Source organism: Myotis daubentonii, chromosome 8 (assembly GCF_963259705.1).
Source record: "Myotis daubentonii chromosome 8, mMyoDau2.1, whole genome shotgun sequence".
Lineage (NCBI taxonomy): Eukaryota > Metazoa > Chordata > Mammalia > Chiroptera > Vespertilionidae > Myotis > Myotis daubentonii.
Genome location: NC_081847.1, coordinates 64,135,370 through 64,155,479, shown reverse-complemented (window position 1 = coordinate 64,155,479; position 20,110 = coordinate 64,135,370). Strand labels below are relative to the sequence as shown.

The 20,110-nt window shown below is 40.8% G+C and overlaps 1 protein-coding gene across 4 annotated transcripts in view; it reads left to right on the top strand.

Moving 5' to 3' along the window:
• PIEZO2 (piezo type mechanosensitive ion channel component 2) overlaps window positions 1-20,110 on the top strand; it is a 338,873-nt gene that overhangs the window by 177,117 nt on the left and 141,646 nt on the right. For all 4 annotated transcript variants that reach the window (XR_009454151.1, XM_059706647.1, XM_059706648.1 and 1 more), the window contains exon 5: window positions 18,726-18,888. Coding sequence is in view for 3 of the 4 variants with exons in the window: in XM_059706647.1 (XP_059562630.1) it covers window positions 18,726-18,888 (163 nt within the window). In the remaining variant the exon portion in view is untranslated. The remainder of the gene's footprint in view (window positions 1-18,725; window positions 18,889-20,110) is intronic.

Below are 20,110 nucleotides of genomic sequence, written 5' to 3'. Positions count from 1 at the left end.
CAATATAATTTTGAGGGGACAAAAACATCAGTCCATAACAAGTGTCCATACTTCCACACCACCAGAAGAAAAGTGAGAAGTTCTTATATCTAAGGCTTTTATCTCTATGTGATATCATGTAATCACTACTCATTAAACTTTTCTCATACAATAAATCAAATTAGCTGTTTTGTTTGATTTTCCAAAATATCTGTGTATAACTTAAAAAGCTAGAGACTAATATATGTGTGTGTGTGTGTGTGTGTGTGTGTGTGTGTGTGTGTGTGTGTGTGACAAAAGTAGGTGATTTACATTTCTTTGGCTGTTGAGAGCTTTACTCTGGACTTCGGCTTCTAACTTGAAAAGTAATTAGTTTAACCTTTTTTTATTCAAACACATTTGGTATCATTTAATAAGTGCTTGGTGAAGAGATCTATTTTTCTTCTAGAAAAAAAATGATGCAATCTTTCATTAAACTTCTCTTCTTTTCAAAATATGACTGGAGGAAAAGATGTTCTGATTTGTAACCTTCATCTTTTGCTAAGTTGTTTCATTATAACTAATACAAACCGTTTGAGTTAATGAATGATAAAGATCAGGTTAACTCAATGGTTAACTTGGCACCTTGCTCTATACAAAATTAGAGGTAACAGCAGGAATGTTTCAGATTTCATTAGTGACATGACCAAATGAATTGTATAATATCTTGCTTACTGTCTAGACAGCATGATGAATAATAGACAGGAAATTCATACTGTCTGATGTGGAGGTAAAATTTGGATGTTGAGTCCATAAAATGGTATGTTTTGGAGAATTGTACTAATGATCAGATACTCATAGTGTAAGGTTCAGATTTCTTATTTGTTCTACATCTTACAAGTGTGAAATAAGCTCTTTCAAAGCTCTAACTACTATAGAATGTCTTTGTCACAGCTTAGTTAAACAACTTAGCTAGGGACCAAGACATTATTGCTTAAACAAAGCCACAGTTTCTATTAAGCATATTTTATAGGCACTGTTTGATTTTTTCCCATCAGGATCCCTGAAAATGCATCATCCTAGATCAGTGATGGCGAACCTATGACACGCGTGTCAGAGGTGACATGTGAACTCATTTTTTTCGTTGATTTTTCATTGTTAAATGGCATTTAAATATATAAAATAAATATCAAAAATATAAGTCTTTGTTTTACTATGGTTGCAAATATCAAAAAATTTCTATATGTGACACGGCACCAGAGTTAAGTTAGGGTTTTTCAAAATGCTGACACGTCGAGCTCAAAAGGTTCACCATCACTGTCCTAGATGAACAAAGTGAAAACATTTCCTTGCTCCTTTCTTCATTCTCTGTCTCTACACAGGCACCCAAACCTGTATAAACTTACAGAGAAATTTATAATATAAATTATATTTATATTTTTGCAATAGCAATTAGCATATTGCACTATTTCTATAGTCCAGTAGTTTGATTCACATAGGCAGTGTATAAAGAATATTCAGAGAAGTTAAGTAACTTCCTTACATACTAGATGCCCGGTGCACGAAATCTGTCCATGGGTGTGGTCCCTAGGCATGGCTGGTGATAGAAGCACGTGCTTCTGGTGTGGAAGGGCAGGTCCCAGCTGACCTCTGGGCCCTAGGCAGCACCTGAACCCCGGGTCCCCGTGCGCCTCCCTCTGCCTGAGTCATCGGGCCCCACCCAGCTCCCTTAGCACCTGGGAGCTGGGTGGCAGCCCCAACCCCCACTGCTGCCGCTGGTTGCCATCGTCAGGGTGATCAGTGGGGTGATCGGGCCCCGCTTGCACCGGCCTTGGCCTGGTGCCACCCACTCACCTGCTCCACCATCCCGCCATGGTCCCACTCTGCTCAGGTCCCATTGAGGCTGGCAGTGCCTCCACTACCGCCTGCTGCTAGCACCATGTCGCAGATGCCCACCATGTTCCGCACTGCCCCCCGGTGGTCAGCACATATCATAGTGAGTGGTCAAACTCCTGGTTGAGGGGACAGTTTGCATATTAGGCTTTTATTATATAGGGTGATTGGGTGGCAGTGAGTTCTTTCTGATTGTAAAGTCTACACTCCTCCTTGTTAATTGCTGCGGACATCACCAAGGTCTCCTTACATCAGGTGCAATCCTGTTGCTAGAGTGGTGACTCTGCATAAATATCATTGATTGTGTTCTCTGTCCCCCCTTTCCTGGTTTCAGGTTCTTACATTCCTCATTGCTAAAGGGACCCAGGGAAGCATTGATGGGCAGGAATCCCCAGGTCCATATGCCTATGTGACCTTCCTCCTGCCCCTCCTCTTGGCTCACTCCTGGACCATACTGATTTACACACTCGGGAAACTCTTCCCTCCCTCTGAAAGGCTCTCCACTCTCTTTGCTGCACTGCACACTTCCTACGATCCTTCCTTAGGGTTAGACACACCTGCCTTGGGAATCTCAAATGGCTTCTGCCTTATTTTACTGCCCTACTCCAGTTTTTCCATATTTATTTTCTGCTAGACAGTAAAAATTATTTTTACTAAAACACAGTTATAATGAAATCATTCACTTGTCTACTGAATATTTCTAAGTCTCCAACCTAATATTCAAAACTTTTCCAAATGCAGTCCCCACCCACATATTCAGTCAAGTTAACTCTCAGTCACTCCTTCCTCTGCACACATTCTAAGTTTGCCGAACATGGAAGTCTGTCCGCCACACTTTCTAGCCTCCCTCTCTATCTGGAACACCCATTGTGTTGTGCATTATTGTCAAAATCTTGGCATTCATAGGTATCTCCCTTGTATCAGTCCACCCGATTCTGACACCTCTCCATCCTGATTACATATACAATTTCTCTTAGGTAAAACTTTTACCTTTTAGATAGTATTCATAGCAAAACCGAGTACTGTGTTTATGAATGAGGGTTTAGCAGGATGCCTTATGCAAAGTAGACACAAAATAACACTTGTTGCACTGAATTTCATAGATAGTGTATAAGCTAGAACTGTATCTACAAAATGTTTCATCTCTATAACTAAGGACATTCAGAGCTTGCATCAGCCTATAGGAATACCATTCTACGGCAGGGAAAGCTTTAAAGACAGAATCTTTTATGGAGACTGACATTGGAAGAGGGAAGGTACTTTAAATACTAAATCATTTTATTGCATAAAAGGGTTGTTGCTCTCATTTCAGAAGGACCATATCAAATAATTACAACTTGTTGGTAACAGATTGTATTTTTCTTTGACCATAAAAGCACCATTTTAGAAGTCATCCATGTACATTGGAACATGTGTTTACAGTCATTAGAAGTAGAAAAAACTAAATGTAATTCTAGCAGCGCACACATTAGTGCTCGTGCAGTTGGAGTAAGCAGTGATGTGTAGTATTTTTAGTTTTTCACATGAGGGCCTTAGCACTTGGGAATCAATACTACATCGTTCTATTGCAGCAGTTCTCAACCTGTGGGTCGCGACCCCTGAAAATACATCCTGCATATCAGATATTTACATTATGATTCATAACAGTAGCAAAATTACAGTTATGAAGTAGCAACGAAAATAATTTTATGGTTGGGGGTCACTACAACATGAGGAACTGTATTAAAGGGTCGCGGCATTAGGAAGGTTGAGAACCACTGTAATTGCAATGAATGAGGAGAGTGGCTCATCTTATCCTGAGAGGTTGAGATATTTTTTTTACTGCAGAAGAACATACCAGAGAACCATATAATTTTGGCCCTGTTCCTCCCATTACTCTTGTGGTGCAGTAGAAGGTGAACAGAAACAAACAACATTAACTGTCTCCTCAAACATGAGGTGAGGTGGTAACACACAGCAGAGAAATGAACTAGCATTATCTATCTCTACCCTCATCTCTTGAGCAGGGTGTCATTTGCTGGGCGATTGGTAAATGCTGATCATTTAACAAGTCAATAGCTGGGGAAGTATACAGAGTAAGTGAGAGCGGTCGGCGAGGCCCTGGGAGAGCTTCAAATGGCTTACACTGGATGCTGTTCATTGACCCACTTGCCATAAACAGAGAGGAAATTGTTTTCACTTGGTCATCATGAGAAATGTGTGGGTTTGAAGTCCCTTCTGCACTCTGCTCTGACCAGTGAAATAGATTTACTTACAAAGCCACACAGATAATCGAATTCCATGCCGGAATGAATGCAATTTTAGTGAGTTTGCTAGCCTTTTGCATCAGAACAATAGTGGATGTAGATGGGGAGGATAAGAGTCATCTCGTCCTGAGAAATCCGAAACCCAGTGCTCAGGTTTTGCCCCTAATTGTTGGGTGGTCACCAGCACTTTCTGGAAAAAAGGTGTTTAATTTCTTGAAGAAAAATGGTAGTAAGCTATAAATGCTGTTCTGTTGACTCATTCACTACTAGGAGAGATCACCTGAATGGTTATTATTTATGTCCACCACCACCTCCCCTTCCCCCAGGAATGCTGGCATGTTTTACAAGTCATCCATCCACCCATTGCCTTGAATTACTTTTAGAAAAGGAACTCCACCTTGATAAATAAACAAAACAAAACAAAACAAAACAACCCCACACCATCCTTTGGCGAGAGGCATCAGGTACAGATGAAACCTACAGGTCAAAGGGAGTGTACTCATTCCAGTGGTAATGCGAAGGTTTATTTCTTACTCTAAAACCTTCTGAGTTGTTAGGCACCCCACAATCACCAGTCCCACTCAGGCCCTGACTCTGCACATGTATTTGGCCCGTGACACTATCCTCCCGGCACCCTGCCCTGTTGGTGGCTCTAGTGTGGGAGCCGAGCAGCCTCATGAGGTCCTTGACTTTCTGTACCAAATAACCCAGGAATAACCCGGAACTGGTGGCTTGTAAGAGCCTGGAGGACATACGTCGTCTCTGGGCAAATGACGCTTGACTGAGGCTCCAAGGGGAGAAGAAACTAGGTAGAAACATGGGCCAGACTCTCTTCTCTGGTGGGGAATTTCCTCTCAGTAAGAAACGGGAAGGATTGTGGAATCTACAGTCATATGACATTACAATACCCGTGTCCCAAAGGAAGCTCGAGGGCCAGCACAGTGCCTGGCACTTAGTAGGTACTCCAGAAATATTTAGTTGAAGAGCTTAAATTAAATTAAATTGCTTGAAAAAAATGAGCACTTCATTACAGCATACACAGCTGTTATTAAACATTCAATCCCACCAAATTTTCAACTATAAAAAATGATAATTTGTTATACCATTCAATAAAGAGGCATTTATTAAGTAAATACCTCACACACAGAACTGAGGTAGGCGTAAAGAGGGTGGGAAAGAGGCATAAGAAATGTTCTCATTCTGAATTGCTCACCTGTTGTCAAATAGACACCCAAAAGCTCAATGTCAATATAAGCATAACCAATGGACACAAGACACTGGGGAGTAGGGGAAGCCAGGGGAAGGTCAAGGGGAGAAACAAAAAGGAGACATATGTAATACTCTTTGTAATACTTTAAGCAATAAAACAAAATTTAAAAAAATACAAACAGCATTTGTGTTAGTTCTCAAGGAACCCGAGACCATAGGTTTGGACAGGAAGGGAGAGATCTAATGTGGAAAGCTGGTTTCCTCTTGGTGAATCGAAGGGGTTTACTATTTGCACAGAGCGAGGGGCGGGTTTGTGAGGGACAGTGACAGGAGCAAGGACAGGGGTGGGCATGACCTCCATGAGCATCCCTGAGAACTCTGGCCTGGCTAGAGCAGAAGGCTCCTATCCTGAGAACAGGAGAGACGCACTGTTCAAATCTGTAGACATGCAAACCTCCAAGGCCACAGCTCTCTCTAGGAGTGTGTGCTTTATTTGTTTATTTATAAAAATAATGAATCTTTGTTTAGAAGCAAGTCCCTCAATAACATAGCCATAATCCCATAAATCAGTGATTTTGTAATAGGTCTTGAACTATTAAAACATAAATTCCCAGAATTTCCAAGCAAAGGGATTCCCAAAAGAAATCATTTCCTCTGCATCCAGCCTTGTTAATTTTATCCTTGCCATAAATTTCTGTAAGAGGGAAATCCCCTGGGAGAAGCCAAGGAGGCAGCTTCTGTGAAAATCTCACAGTGAGATGCTCAAGGACCTCTGGGACCATCCTTCTTTTTGAATGTCGATATGTCACAGAATAATGTCTACCATTTAGTATATTTTGGTGTAATTTCCAACAGTTGCATATGTACAGATGCAGCTTGATTTGTATCAAGTGCTTCTGTTGTTTCGTCATTTACATTGTCTCTGATTTTAGTTTTCCCCTAGTTCTGCTCCATCGGTCAAGGGTCAAGATTGCCTTTGTCACTTCTGATTGGATTATTTCAGCACTCCCTCAATCTCAGTCTCTCTCTCAATCACTCTTTCATCAGCTTTATTCAGGCATAATTTACATGCAGTGAAATTCTCCCTTTTTAAGTGTGTAGTTCTCTGATTTTGACAAACATGTATAGTCATGTAACCACCACCACATTCAAGATATATATCTTTATTGTCCCAGAAAGTCTCTGTCCCTCCCCACTCCCCCAGTTTCAGGCAACCACTGATCTGATTTTTGTTTCTACAGTTTATCTTTTCCAAGGTGTCATGTGAATGGACTCATCAAGTATATGGCCTTTTGCATCTGGTTTTTTTCACTTAGCATGACGTTTTCTAGGTTCATCCATAGAATGAAAGTATCTTTACTTATTCCCTTCTATTGCCAATAGTATTCCATGGCATAGATCACCACAATTATCCATTGACTAGGTGTAGATGTTTGGGTTGTTTTCAGTTTTTAGTGATTATGAATAAAGCTGCTATGAGCATTTACATACGGGTTTTGTGTATATTATTTTTGTTTCTCTTACTCTAGGAGTCTCTCTTTTTTTCTTTTGGACCTTATTTATTTATTATTTTTATTTATTGTTGATAGTAGTACAGTTGTTCCCCATTTCTCCCTCTTTCAACCCCCTCCACCCAGCCCTGGCCTTCTCCACACTGTTGTCTGTGTCCATGTGTTGAGGATACCATTTTCAGTCTGCCTGCCAGTTAATAATCTGGCATTACTCGAAATGCTTACTGAACAAACTTTTAAAAAACTAAATCACATTTTAACTGCATGGAAAGTATATTTAGAGATATTCTTTGGCAATTCTATTTGCAGTGTAGGCCATCACACTATAAATTTGTGCTTTACAAATTACATTTTTTATTTCTTGGGTTTACCTGACCTGAATTCACCTGCAGCGGAAGGGAGGCCATTGCAGTTAGTGTGAATTGGTCCGGGTGTATGTGCTAGGATGGGGCCATTGTCCTAGTACCTTTGGCCAATATTACATCCTATACTAAGAAGTGCCTTTCTGAAATCTGGAAAAGTATGAATTTTGAAATACATTTGGCTCTGAGAGATTTGGAGAAAAGATTTTTATTATCCTTATCTGTGCACAACACAACTGCCCTACCTTTTTAATAGAACAGGGTTATGCTAGAGAATGATTTTCAAGCTTTTTTTTTTACTGGGATCACACTAGTCCACTTTATGTCATGATTCAGTACAATGCAAATATATACAGTTTCGAAGAACATTATCTGTTCTTACTGCATGCAATGGACTGCTATATTTTTGTTCCATTTTATTCTGCTATGTTTCGTGAAAAAGAAAATGCTGGTGGGTGGCCACTAAATTTATTTTGTAATAAACTAATTAGTCATGACCTGCAGTTGGGAAGTCACTGAGCTGCAGGGCAATGCTCAACATGATGGACAATAAGCTTGAAAGCAGATTAGAAGTTTATCCCTGTGTTAGCTGCTCACTGTCATTCCTTATAAGATGACGAGTGCTATTTTTTATGACTGTCACACTGACAAATGAGAGCTGTTGTGCCTCAGAAATGTGTGTGGGTTAGATTCATGATCCTCACACTTCTGATCAGGCAAATGGAGACCCCAAAACTGTGTCTTCCAATAACCTGGAGTAAATTGCCATCCCTCAGAGTTCGGGCTGTATTTCACGCACAGTAGATGTTACTTGCCTCCCATTTTGCAATAATTCACGAGAGTTTTGCAAGCCAATTAGAGAGTCACCATCAGAGTGTGTCAGTCAGGGTGTTCTGTGGGGAGCAGAGTTGCTCTGCTGTGAGATAGAGAATAGATACCTGGAACTAGACCTGACACGGTTGAAGGTGGGGCTGGGAAAGTGGAGGTCCCAGAGGAGAGAGGGAGATGAACCAGCCTCTCTAAGAAGTCAGGCACGCCCAGGAGTTGAAGTCAGATCCTGACTGGTGGTTGGTGGAGAGGCCCTGGGGAAGCTCTGGCCTCTCTCTGTGGGGCACCAGTCTGTGGGCCTGCAGTCAAGCACCTGGTGCTGGGCCTGGTGGGCTGTGGCCCAGGGACCAGCTCTCAGGAGGAAGACTGGGCATGGAGTGGAGGAGAACCGGGGTAGGTAGAACTCCCACCTCTTCCTCAGCCTATCACTGCATCCTCCTGTGAAAAGACCTTCAGGAACAAGGGTCCTGCAGCACTTGCTCCTTCCAAGGCATGCACAGGTGTCTCTTTGGACATTTCTGAATCAGAGCCCTTGCAAAGTTAGGGCTCTGGGAAGAGCCCCACTTTAACTATGTTGATACAGCACAACCCAGGACCTCCAACCTTCCTCTATACTGCTGGTTATTGTTCTGTATATCTTTAACTTCTGTCTTCAGAAACTTGGTGTAAAGGCTCATGATAAATTTTTCCAATTATTGTCAGATTTTAAGGTTCAGAGGAGTGAAATCTTTGGCCTAAGGCTTGAAAATAATTTGTTATCAAAACAAACAAAAATAGATTTCTCAGTCTAATCTCATCAAACCAGTATGACTTATATTAAACAGTTTTGGTTCAGATGTTTTTGCTACTGTTTTCCATAATCATTCACTCAGTGGTACTTTATTCAAATGACAAGTCACTGATTGGGGGAGCGGGGGGAACGGAGAGTGCTTGGGAGGAATGCCAAGTTGAATTTGGAGCCTAGAACACTGTGTGTGACAGAAGTATCTGGGTACAAAGGGTTTCCTGAAGTGTGTTCTTGTCTCTCCTTCCTGGGGTGTGTTTTCTCTCCTTCCGGCAGCCTCTTTTTATGGTAAATCTATTATCAAGAATCAGAAAGTCCTTCCCATCTCTCCTTGCTTCTTCATTTTTCTTTTCTTCCATTTCCCATCAAGCATTTAGACATTGGTGTCCACAAAGTGCACAAGTTAGGGGTTGAAGTGCCACCTCCAACTGCTGGCTAAGCAGCATGCTGGGGAGGGGTCACATGCAGACATTGGTGGGATGCTCCCAGTATAAGGAAGTGGGTTACAGAAATGGCAGTGGATAAGGTAGCTGGAGTAGTTTGGAAATTAGTTATATTAAACAAAATATTGACCGTACATATAACTAAATATAATGAAGACATGAATGCCATATTTCTTACCATCTGAGCAGTGATTGATACACATGAAAGGCAAAGACTAGAAAGAATCCTAGGGTGTTAAATGGAAATGGAACACATCAGAATAAACTCATGGTTTTAAAAAATGTGCACAGAAAGATACAGAAAGTTTTAAAAATGTACCGTTTGAGTGTGTTAAAATAAATGCTCATATTTTCCTACCTCTGTTAGGTAAGAGGGCTCAGAAGTAATGATATTCCAGAAATAATGAGACCTCTGAGGTCCCAGTTCCGAACACCATGCCTCACTAAAGGAACATGGGTTCCTTGGACTTGATGTCTTATTTTCATGCAGTCTCAAAATCCTCATACTTGAATAGGAACAAACACTGGTTCCTTTTCCTTTCCAGCCCACTGCCCGGTGCACTCCCAAGTCCTATTTCTGCCACTCACCCACCATTTGCCTACACAGATGGTAGAGCGCCGTAACCATCTCAGTTTATTGCCACCCCTTTATAAGGGATGTAATGTTTTCTTTTTATATAATTTAGAAAACTGAGAGGTTACATAACTTGCCATATGTTCACATAAAAGCAAGTGGCCTATAGATATTGACCAATACTTCTCCAAATGCCTTGGCATTGACATTTGAATGTCCAAATGACATTCAAAGCCCTCCCTGCCTGGATTCTAGTACCTTTCAATCCTACCTCCTCTCATTTATTCTCTTTTTTATCACAACAAAGCCAATTTGTATATATATATGAAGCCAGCAACCAGAACAACCGGTCACTATGACACTCAAGTGAGCTGGCCCGGACAAGAGGTGAGGCCAGCTGGCCAATCTCCTGTGGCCCCTCCCCCTGGCCCTGATTGGTCCCCCACCCCAATAGGGGGCAGGGCCAGCTGGCCAACCACCCGCCGTCTCCTCTTCCTGATAGGCCCTGCCCTGATCCACCAATTGGGGCTGGGCCGGCCAGACACCACCTGTGATCAAATTCATGCACTGGGCCTCTAGTTTACTTACAATCTTCTGTGCAATGGATGCTGTTTGCCACACCCTTCAAAACACATCTCCAACTTGGCCAATTGAGGGAACTGCCCTGTTGCCTCCTTGAGATACTATTAAATAGAGTTAATAGTCCCCCTTTTAAAAATATATATATTTTTATTGATTTCAGAGAGGGAGAGAGAGATAGAAACATCATTGATGAGAGAGACTCATCAATTGGCTGCCTCCTGCACACCCCACATTGGGGATGGAGCCCACAGCTTGGGCATGTGCCCTGACCAGGAATCAAACCATGACCTCCTGGTTTTACAGGTGAATGCTCCACCACTGAGCCTTGCCAGCCAGGCAGTAGTACCTTTTTTTTTTTTGTACAAAGGTTCCCACAACAAATGTAATGTTGCCTTCACCTGTCTGCAGGAATTTAGTTGCCTCATTATCAGTCTGTCCCCTTATACAAACACCTTGTTAGGGACAGGCATAGCCTTACTCAGCACTGCCTGCCTAGGACCTGGAATATGGCTATGACCTAATACATACTCATCCATATTTGTTGAATTAAATTAGGAGAAATAGGGTTTAATTTGAGGTCTTCAAGTTCAAAGTTCATGCTGTTTTCTTTATTCTGCACTGTCGTCCAGTAGTGACACACACACAGCTTCTTGTTTATTTCTGATCCAATGTTTATGAAGAAGATAAATGTATTACTCTGTTGCACCCATTGCATATCTTATGGTTTTCTGAATAAAATTAATTTAATCCATTTTTCCAAGTATTTCAATGCAGTAATCAAAACAGGAGGGACCTGTTAGGACATGTTGTGTTTATTGCCAGTGTGGTTTAATAATGGTGATTTCTTCTTGTTTTCATGTGGTCCTTGTAGCCCCATCTCCAACAGAGCCTGGTAGTTGACCAGCTGGACAGTGAGACCCATGTTTTGTCCTGAACTTGGAAGGCAGAGCACTTGGGATGTGCTCTGGGTGGTGCAGCTCTGTTTTTATGAATGTTATGGTGGAGTTTTCTCTTTTGTTATGACTAAATGATTTGGAGACTCCAAACAATGAGCTATTGGAATCTGTGTTGTGAGGAAGGATGGAAGAGCCTTTGCAAACTCAGAGAAAATAAGAAGAAGACGAATGCAAGAGGCAGGGCATGTTTGGAGTAGAGGGAAATGGAGTGAGTCCTTGTGTCCTGTAGGTTTATCATTATTTCTGACAACAATAAGAAAGTATTTCTGAGAGGCTTTCACTGGGGCTTTCCTTGGTGATATCCTTGTTGTCACAAAATCAACAAATATGAAGCACATGATGAGTTCTCAGATGCCTGGAGAACTTTTTTTTAAGGATTTCACTTTTTTTTAATCCTCACCTGAAGACATGCTTAGAGAGATGAAGGGAAAGAGAGAGAGAGAGAGAGAGAGAGAGAGAGAGAGAGAGAGAGAGAGAGAGAGAGAGACATCATGTGGGAGAGAAACATCATTTGGTTGCCTTCTGTACATGCCCCACAGGGGATCAAACCCACAACTCAGGTATGTGCCCTGACCAGCAATCGAACTGACAACCTATCGGTGCACGAGAAAACACTCAATCAACTGAGCCACTGAAGCCAGGCATCAGATGCATGAAGAATTTGACAAGAGGTGAGATGACCAGATCGACTGTATAACCTTTTCAACAATTGTTACTATTGACAAGTTTGAAAGAGCACACATGTTATTTTTGATTGGGCCACGTGCAGAAAAGGAGGGTGAAAAGTCACAGTGGTAGAAACCGCATCGGCAAAGACCCAGAAAGTGGAATGGATATGTCACTGCCCGAGGATGGCGAGGGGTCTAGAAGAAGGGGTACACATTTGAAGGAACAGAAGTAAAACTGAACACCTGAAACTTGAACACCAGATAGGGGACTTTGGATTTGATGTTAGTGGTTTTAGGCTGTTTTTAAGAGTATTGCTGCAGAGTCATATGGCCAAAGGAGTGAGTTTTATTGTTACTGTTTTGGCTTTAGTTTGATTCTGTTGTTTGTTTGTTTTAGTGTTTCGACAGCAATACTGGTGTGCTGGTGAATGTTGAACAACCAGCTATCTAGGGGGCAGGTACCCAATTTGCAGCATTGGCCAACTCCCATGGCATAAACACTCCCAGTGGGGTTGATTTCAAGCTAGTCATATACTGTCACTGAAAACAGAGCTGGACCCAGCCAGCTGAGTGTTCCTGAACAGCCAAGGGCACAGGACGAATATGTGACAGTCCCCTTACCCCTTTCGGCACTTTCTCTTCTCTTCACCCCTGTGAATGCCCTCCATCAAAGCAAGGACTTTAGGACTTTCTTAATTGGCTCTCTACCTCATAATTAACAAAGTGAAAAGCCAGGAGAAACACACTGATATGAAAATAAAGTGTGTGTGTGTTACAACAGCTTCTCACAATGAGATAAATGATTAAAATAGTCAAGCAGTGTTTTGATTTTAAAGTATTCACACAAATCCAACCGCTAATGTAAAAAATATCCTGAAAATTCAGCACCAACTCACACCTTTAGGTAATTAGAAATTGGCATTTAATTGCCATTTTAGTGGTAGAAATTCACAGAAATGAGCTAATTGTTTGGATTCTCTAATGCATCAACTGGATTCCCTTGATCCCAATATTGAATGTGATTCTCAATAAATGTTACATTACTCTCCAGAGTTTCTAATCTAAATCTTTCTCTATTCAAATAAAATATATTAGTCCTGCTATCGTGACTTGCTGTATGAAGTCAAATCCTATATAATAAAGAATTAATATGTAAATGGTCATCACACCCTCATGCCATCACGCTGTAATGGCTCAGACACTCAACACTGGGGAGAGAGGAATGGGAACCAGCCAGAAACAAATGAGCCTGTGAGAGAGGAATGGGGACCAGCCAGGCACAAATGAGCTCCCGAGAGAGGAATGGGGACAAGCCAGGCTGTGGCCCGGGGTAGGGACAAGTTGCCTGCCCCATGTTCCTGGGAGCCTGCCGCTGCAGTCCAGGCAAAGCTACCCGCCCACGGTCCCCTGCGGCTGCAGCTGGCCTGGGCAAAGCTGGCCTGGGTTCTGGGTGCCTGCGGCCGGCCAGAGAAAGGGAAGTCCGGGTCCCAGGTGCAGGGTGAGGTAGAGGCAGTTAGGGGTGATCAGGCCAACAGGGGAGCAGTTAGGGGCGATCAGGCAGGCTGGCAGGCAGAGGTGGTTAGGGCGATCAGGCAGGCAGGCAGAGGGGTAAGGGGTGATCAGGCAGGCAGGCAGGCAAGTGGTTAGGAGACAGTGGTCCTAGATTTCGAGAGGAAGTCGAACATCCCCCAAGGGGTCCTGGATTGGAGAAGGTGCACGCCGGGCTGAGGGACACCCCACCCCCACCCCCCCATGCAGAATTTTGTGCACCGAGCCTCTAGTATTAAATAAAAAATAGCTGCCATGGCTATTGTTAAGACACATGCGGGAAGCAGTTGAAATCAGAGACCTATCTCTTTCATTGTTTTTACAATTAGATATACATTCACTTGATTTGTCTGCCCTGAAAGTGATTTATTAAATCTGAGTGACCGGTAAAGCTGAATCAGCGAACCTGGCCTCTGCTTAAGAAAAACAAAAGCAAACGTAGACCCACTCTCAGTGCATGAGCTTCAGAGGCCACCAGAGGACTAGATACAACCATTCTAATAGTTTGTATTCATTCAATAATGCTCATTTTATATTTTAATCATTATATTGGAAATCCATTGAAGTTGACCTTCCTACCAATTCTGAAACAAAGGACTCGTTTCCCCCAAAGAGTGGCACAAATGGGAGTATTCTTTTTGAACTTCTTAAATGATCTTGGTCGTGTTTGTACCTAGATGCTCATTGTCAGCATTTCCTGAAACTGTGACATTTTCCTTCTTTCCTGATCCTGTCTCAGTCTCACTGCCTTCTGGTTGTGGATTTTCCTAGTCATAGTAAAATTTTAGACTTGGGAAGACCCTTCAAAGTCATTTTGTCTGTGAGGAACAGACTTAGGAAAATAACTTGCTCATGAATGTACATGCCTGTCTTACTTCTTCACTGGACTTGGACAGAAAAATTGTAATTTAATTTAATTAATGAGTCAATCAGGCCAAATATAAGCATGACTATTATGGCATCAATTGTTTATCATATTTCTCAGGCTAGCTAATTGACATAAAGTTCTTCAAATATGCTCTACACAAGAAAGTAGTGTGACTGTTCTATGAAAAATATGAAGTATGAAAGATATACTTTTGTATCTATCAATCAACTTTCAACCAGTGTAAGAACTTCAACATTACAAATACAGTTGACTGTATCCCTCACCCTTGCCCAGAAATAGTTGTGTGCATGTAGTTCTTTATGCCTGAATCCTTAAGTGATTAACATTCTGAATGTTTACTACTTTTTTCCTTCCTTTATTTTTCTCAATGTTATGTTTGTAAGATAACATAGGTCACACAATATATACAAATTTGTTGACTTGTAGTATTTATTTTATCTAATGTATCTATCCTAATTTAATCTATTTATTCTCCTCTTGATGGATATGTAGGTTATTCCCAATTTCCAGCTTTCTCACCTCCCTTTCTTTTCTTTTTTTAAATATATATTTTATTGATTTTTTTTTTACAGAGAGGAAGGGAGAGGGATAGAGAGTTAGAAACATCGATGAGAGAGAAACATCAAACAGCTGCCTCCTGCACACCCCCTACTGGGGATGTGCCCGCAACCAAGGTACATGCCCTTGACCGGAATTGAACCTGGGACCCTTGACTCCACAGACTGATGCTCTATCCACTGAGCCAAACCGGTTAGGGCCTCACCTCCCTTTCAAGAGGTATAATCACTCTGAATAAATAAGATCAATGACGATAATAAATTGGAAAGGAAATGTTTGCCTGTTTAAGAGAACATGATGTTTTAAGCAGTTTAGTACATACTTTTATATATGAAAAAATGTAATAATTTCATATGCCTGGAAAACAGCACTATCTAGGATAACATTGTATGGGAAATGTATACATAGATATTATTAATTTATTAAATCAGGACTTCTATGCAAAACCTGGTTAGCTTAGTCCCAAATGCAGAATTTACTAAAAATAAAATTTAACTTATTGTTCAATGCCTGTAATGTATACTTAAAATTACTTTAGAGAGCCTCACACATATATTACCCTATGCCAGTGGTCAGCAAACTCATTAGTCAACAGAGCCAAATATCAACACAGTACAACGACTGAAATTTCTTTTGAGAGCCCAATTTTTTAAACTTAAACTATATAGGTAGGTACATTGTTATTAACTTAATTAGGGTACAGCTAAGGCTTAGGAAGAGCCACACTCAAGGGGCCAAAGAGCCGCATGTGGCTCGTGAGCCACAGTTCACCGATCACTGGAGGGCATACACTGTCCCTGAACACTAATTTACTCTATTGAATGAGTCAACATATGTGAGAAGAAAACTCTCAAATCTACCCCTTCAGTCATAACTCCTCTCCCAAGCACAGACCCCATATGGCTCCCAGCATGAACTGAGTGAATGGGTAGCTATTTGGGTGATTGGGTGAAGGAGCTGAATGAGATGTTATTGACTTCTAAAATTATCAGAGGCCTATTAAACGTCAAATATATAGGGATTAGCTACGCATTAGTATAGTTTCCATATTATCTATTCACTTTGACCAAATATCTAGACCCATGAGCAGACTCTAACCCAACATTTTTTAAAATCTGTTCCATGAACATTAGCTCAGCAGAATATAATAAATATTACATACAATTTTGAAGAAATGGTTTTAATCAAATAAATTTGGGAAACAGAGGCTTAAACAAACACAAATGTATGGTTTTACTACAGAACCTCTCAGGTACTTTACTATAGTAATATGCATTGTGATTTTCTAACATTTTTTGGACCTAAGACTATTTTTTAACTTTTGTTTCATTTTGTTTTGTTTTAATTAACAGCATTTCTGAGGACTAGCATTCAGATTAATGTACTTTAGTAGGCACTGGTCTAAACAATGAAGAAGGAAATTTTGTTAATAAAATGGTCCCCAAATAATGTATCAGTTAGACTATGACCCATTCATTATACATGCTCTTCAATAGATTCCTCACTCTTATTGTTTCTGCAATGGTAGTATTATGAGTGCACTGCTTTGTTAACTCAGCAAGCCAAGAGTCATAGCACAGTGGTTGGCAAACCGCGGCTCGTGAGCCACATGCGGATCTTTGGCCCCTTGAGTGTGGCTCTTCCACACAATACCACATGTGGGCGAGCACGTACAGTGTGATTGAAACTTCATGGCCCATGCGCAGAAGTTGGAATCAGCTGAAGTCACTGCTGGAGCTCTTGTTACCTTTCCTTTAAGAACGCTTTCCCCCTCAACTCACTTAAATGGTACTTTCCATAAAATGCCATGGGCAGTTTGTTTTCCATGAAAGAGCTGTAATAACCTGTTCCACCAAACCCACCTTGACCCCCTTCCTTCCTTCTAATGAAATTAGTTCTCACTTGTGCTGTTTGATCATGTTAGGCACACATTAAAAGTATACAAAGAATCTACATTTTTCCACTGATAAAATCATCCGTCATTATATATTTAGTTTAGATGAAGTGTTCTTAATCAAACTCTATCCTTGTCCCAAAGGAAAGGAATTTGCATTTTACAAAAACCTCTGACACAACCATATTTGTTTTATTTATGGAGGTAAGGGCATCTCTGATTACTTTCATGTTTCTCTGTTCAGAAAAGGTTAGAGCCATTTGTCAAAATAAAGCTTATGCAGGGCATGCCCTTTTCAGACTTTTTCTTTTTAGATTGGTTTGAGGATTTTTCCTTGGAATATCCTACATTAGAATACTCTCTATTTCTATGACATTAGGGGAATTAGTTTGCCATTTGAAGCCTAATTTTTTTATACCAAAAGGAGGTTAAATAATAATGCCAAACTCTATATAGTGATTAGTTGGATTAAGTAATATGTGTCAAGCTTTTAGCATAAAGCAATTGCTCCATAGTGGTAGCTATTTTACTACTTTTTAAATTTACCAAAATGTTACTAATGGTTATTTCTAGGTGAGGGGGGGAAGACGGTCTTTTATTTGTTATTTTTTTATGTTTTTATCACAATATCAATATATATAAAAGCCTAAGCGACCATTTGACCAGTAGCTATGATGCATACTGACCCTCAGGGGGCAGATGCTCAATGCACAGGCATGGAAACATGGAACAGACTTGATGAATCTCAGAGGAAAGGGGGGCAGGGAGGAAGGCGGGAAGAGATTAAACAAAGATCTTATATGCAAACTAGAGGCCCAGTGCATGAATTCATGCACCAGTGGGGTCCCTCAGCCTGGCCTATGGGGATCAGGCAGAAACCAGCAGTCTGACACCCCCTGAGGGTCCCGGATTGTGAGAGGGTGCAGGCCAGGCCGAGGGACCCCACCAGTGCACAAATCCATGCACCAGGTCTCTAGTATAATATATGCAATGTAAATGAACATGACTTTAACACAGTATGTATTTAATTACATAAAGAGTATATGAAAAAACATATATATTTACATGATATATATTCCTATCTTTTGCTTCCTGTCTCTAAACAAGTTTTATTTCTGATAACATTGATTCACTTTCATTGGACTCAAATGAGATAAAGAAGGCAAATAGTGTTATCTTTTTGGCACAGAGGAAGAACATATGACTCTGAGAAATCCTCCAGTGGAATGCAGCTAGTCGATGTCATACTGACACTTGAACCCAAATTTCTAATTTGAAGTTCATTGTTAATTCTCAAGACTAAAAGAAAAAAAAACATACTAGACTTACCTTTCTTGGAATAATATGGAAAAAAAATCAACTAAGTATTACAAATAATGAAGAGATTCCTGAATTCAAGGATTATACTAGCATTTTCTCTACTTTTTTCCCTCCTGGCTTTGATGTATGTCTAAAGTAAAAGCTCTCTTAGCCACTAGTATATGCCTAGTTTTTAACTGCTTCACTTAGAGTGCAAGCACCTATAACTGGACCAGACATGTTGTTTATTTAATAATATAGTTTATTAGCTTGTTTTGAGAGTGAGCATTGATTTAGGGGTCTTTATAATATTTCCAGAACTCCAGAGAAACCATGATACCTTTCTAAATTTTAGATTACATAAGACTCTGAGGTCAATGAAAAGCTTCTTGGTACCTTTGGAGCAGAAACTGGGTGTCCTTTGTTTTAAATCATTAAGAAGATTCAAACATACTTTATGCTAATTTAACCATGGAAATATAAAAGCAACTAAATTTCCTCCTCCTTTTCTTTCCTTCCACAGCTTAAAGGGAGCTGACGCTGGCAATGGGATCAGAGTGTTTGTGCCTGATATTGGGATGTTCATCGCTAGTCTGGCCATCTGGCTCATCTGCAGAAACATCGTTCAGAAACCAGTGACAGAAGAAGCAGCACAGTATAACCTGGAGTTTGAAAATGAAGAACTGGTAAATCTGACTTCATAAATCTTCCTTTGATTTCTGAGGGCCTTGACCCTTAACAGGCGTGGAAGCGGAATAGTCATAGCTACATGTGCATAGTGCTGTATGCTTTACTGTGCTTGGCTTAAACCTGTGCGGTCCTGATGGGTCTGCGTTCTCATCAACACCTTGTCTACAAGGAGACAGGTGTAGGGAATGAAAGTGTCACCCTTCTTGACATTCATCCCCTATGGCCAGGGCTTGATGACCCAGTGTCCTGTTCACTCCCCCAAACTCTCATCTAATATTAGCTCAGATGGTTAACCTTTCACGGTTCATAGTACTCTGGTCCATTGGTCTAGGTACCTAGGTTATTGCAAAATATTTAGAGAAGTAGTAACACCTGGTAGTTTTAGGAGAAAAACAATTAATTTCACCTTTAAGGGAAGCTTTTCGATCTGTGTACCTGTGCTCTTCAGGGAAAAGTGATGTAAATGAAGCGTGCTTTGGTCAAGTTATTTTAAAGTTCTCCAGAGAAAATATATAAGCATTTGGAAAAGTATAAGAATTTTTTAAAGGTAAAAACAAAACAAAACACTGAGTACCATGTATGGTAACTTTGAGCTATGGTTTTTAAGGAGAAGGGTTTCAGGAGTAACTACTGAGTCAGGGAACATGTCAGATTTCACTCCTTGGTGAATGATGCTTATCAGATAACATCTTAAACTGTCCCCCAACCAGTGTCTGCTCCTTTGGGTTTCTTAATAAAATGCTACTTGCTCCTCATTTTGCTCTTTTCCAATTTGAGAGGCAGTAGAGCAGTTTTTAAAATTTCAAACCCAGGGTCCTCTTAGGATAATAGAAAATGAAGTTGTATGGTATGAGTTGAGGCCAACCACTCAAAGAAACAGTCCTTTTTGTGCCATTTGTGGCAGACAAGCATGAATAAGTTACAAAGCTTCTTAGAGAAAGAACTTCCGCCTCCAGGGTCGGATGCTCTTTTCCCAGCGGACAGGGAAAACCTACATTGACCAACAGAAGGATGGATGTTAGGTTACAGTTAAGTTCATGTATTTAGTGAAGAAGGGACTCAAAGCTATTACAAAGACCAATTCTAAAATCAAGTTTCTGTCCTGGTTACACCCAATTCTCAAAGACAGACTCATGGTACCTCTCTCCCACTTGAGATTTAAGTATCTGTGCCCCATCTATTATTAATCATATTATTTAATGATAATAAGAGGGATGA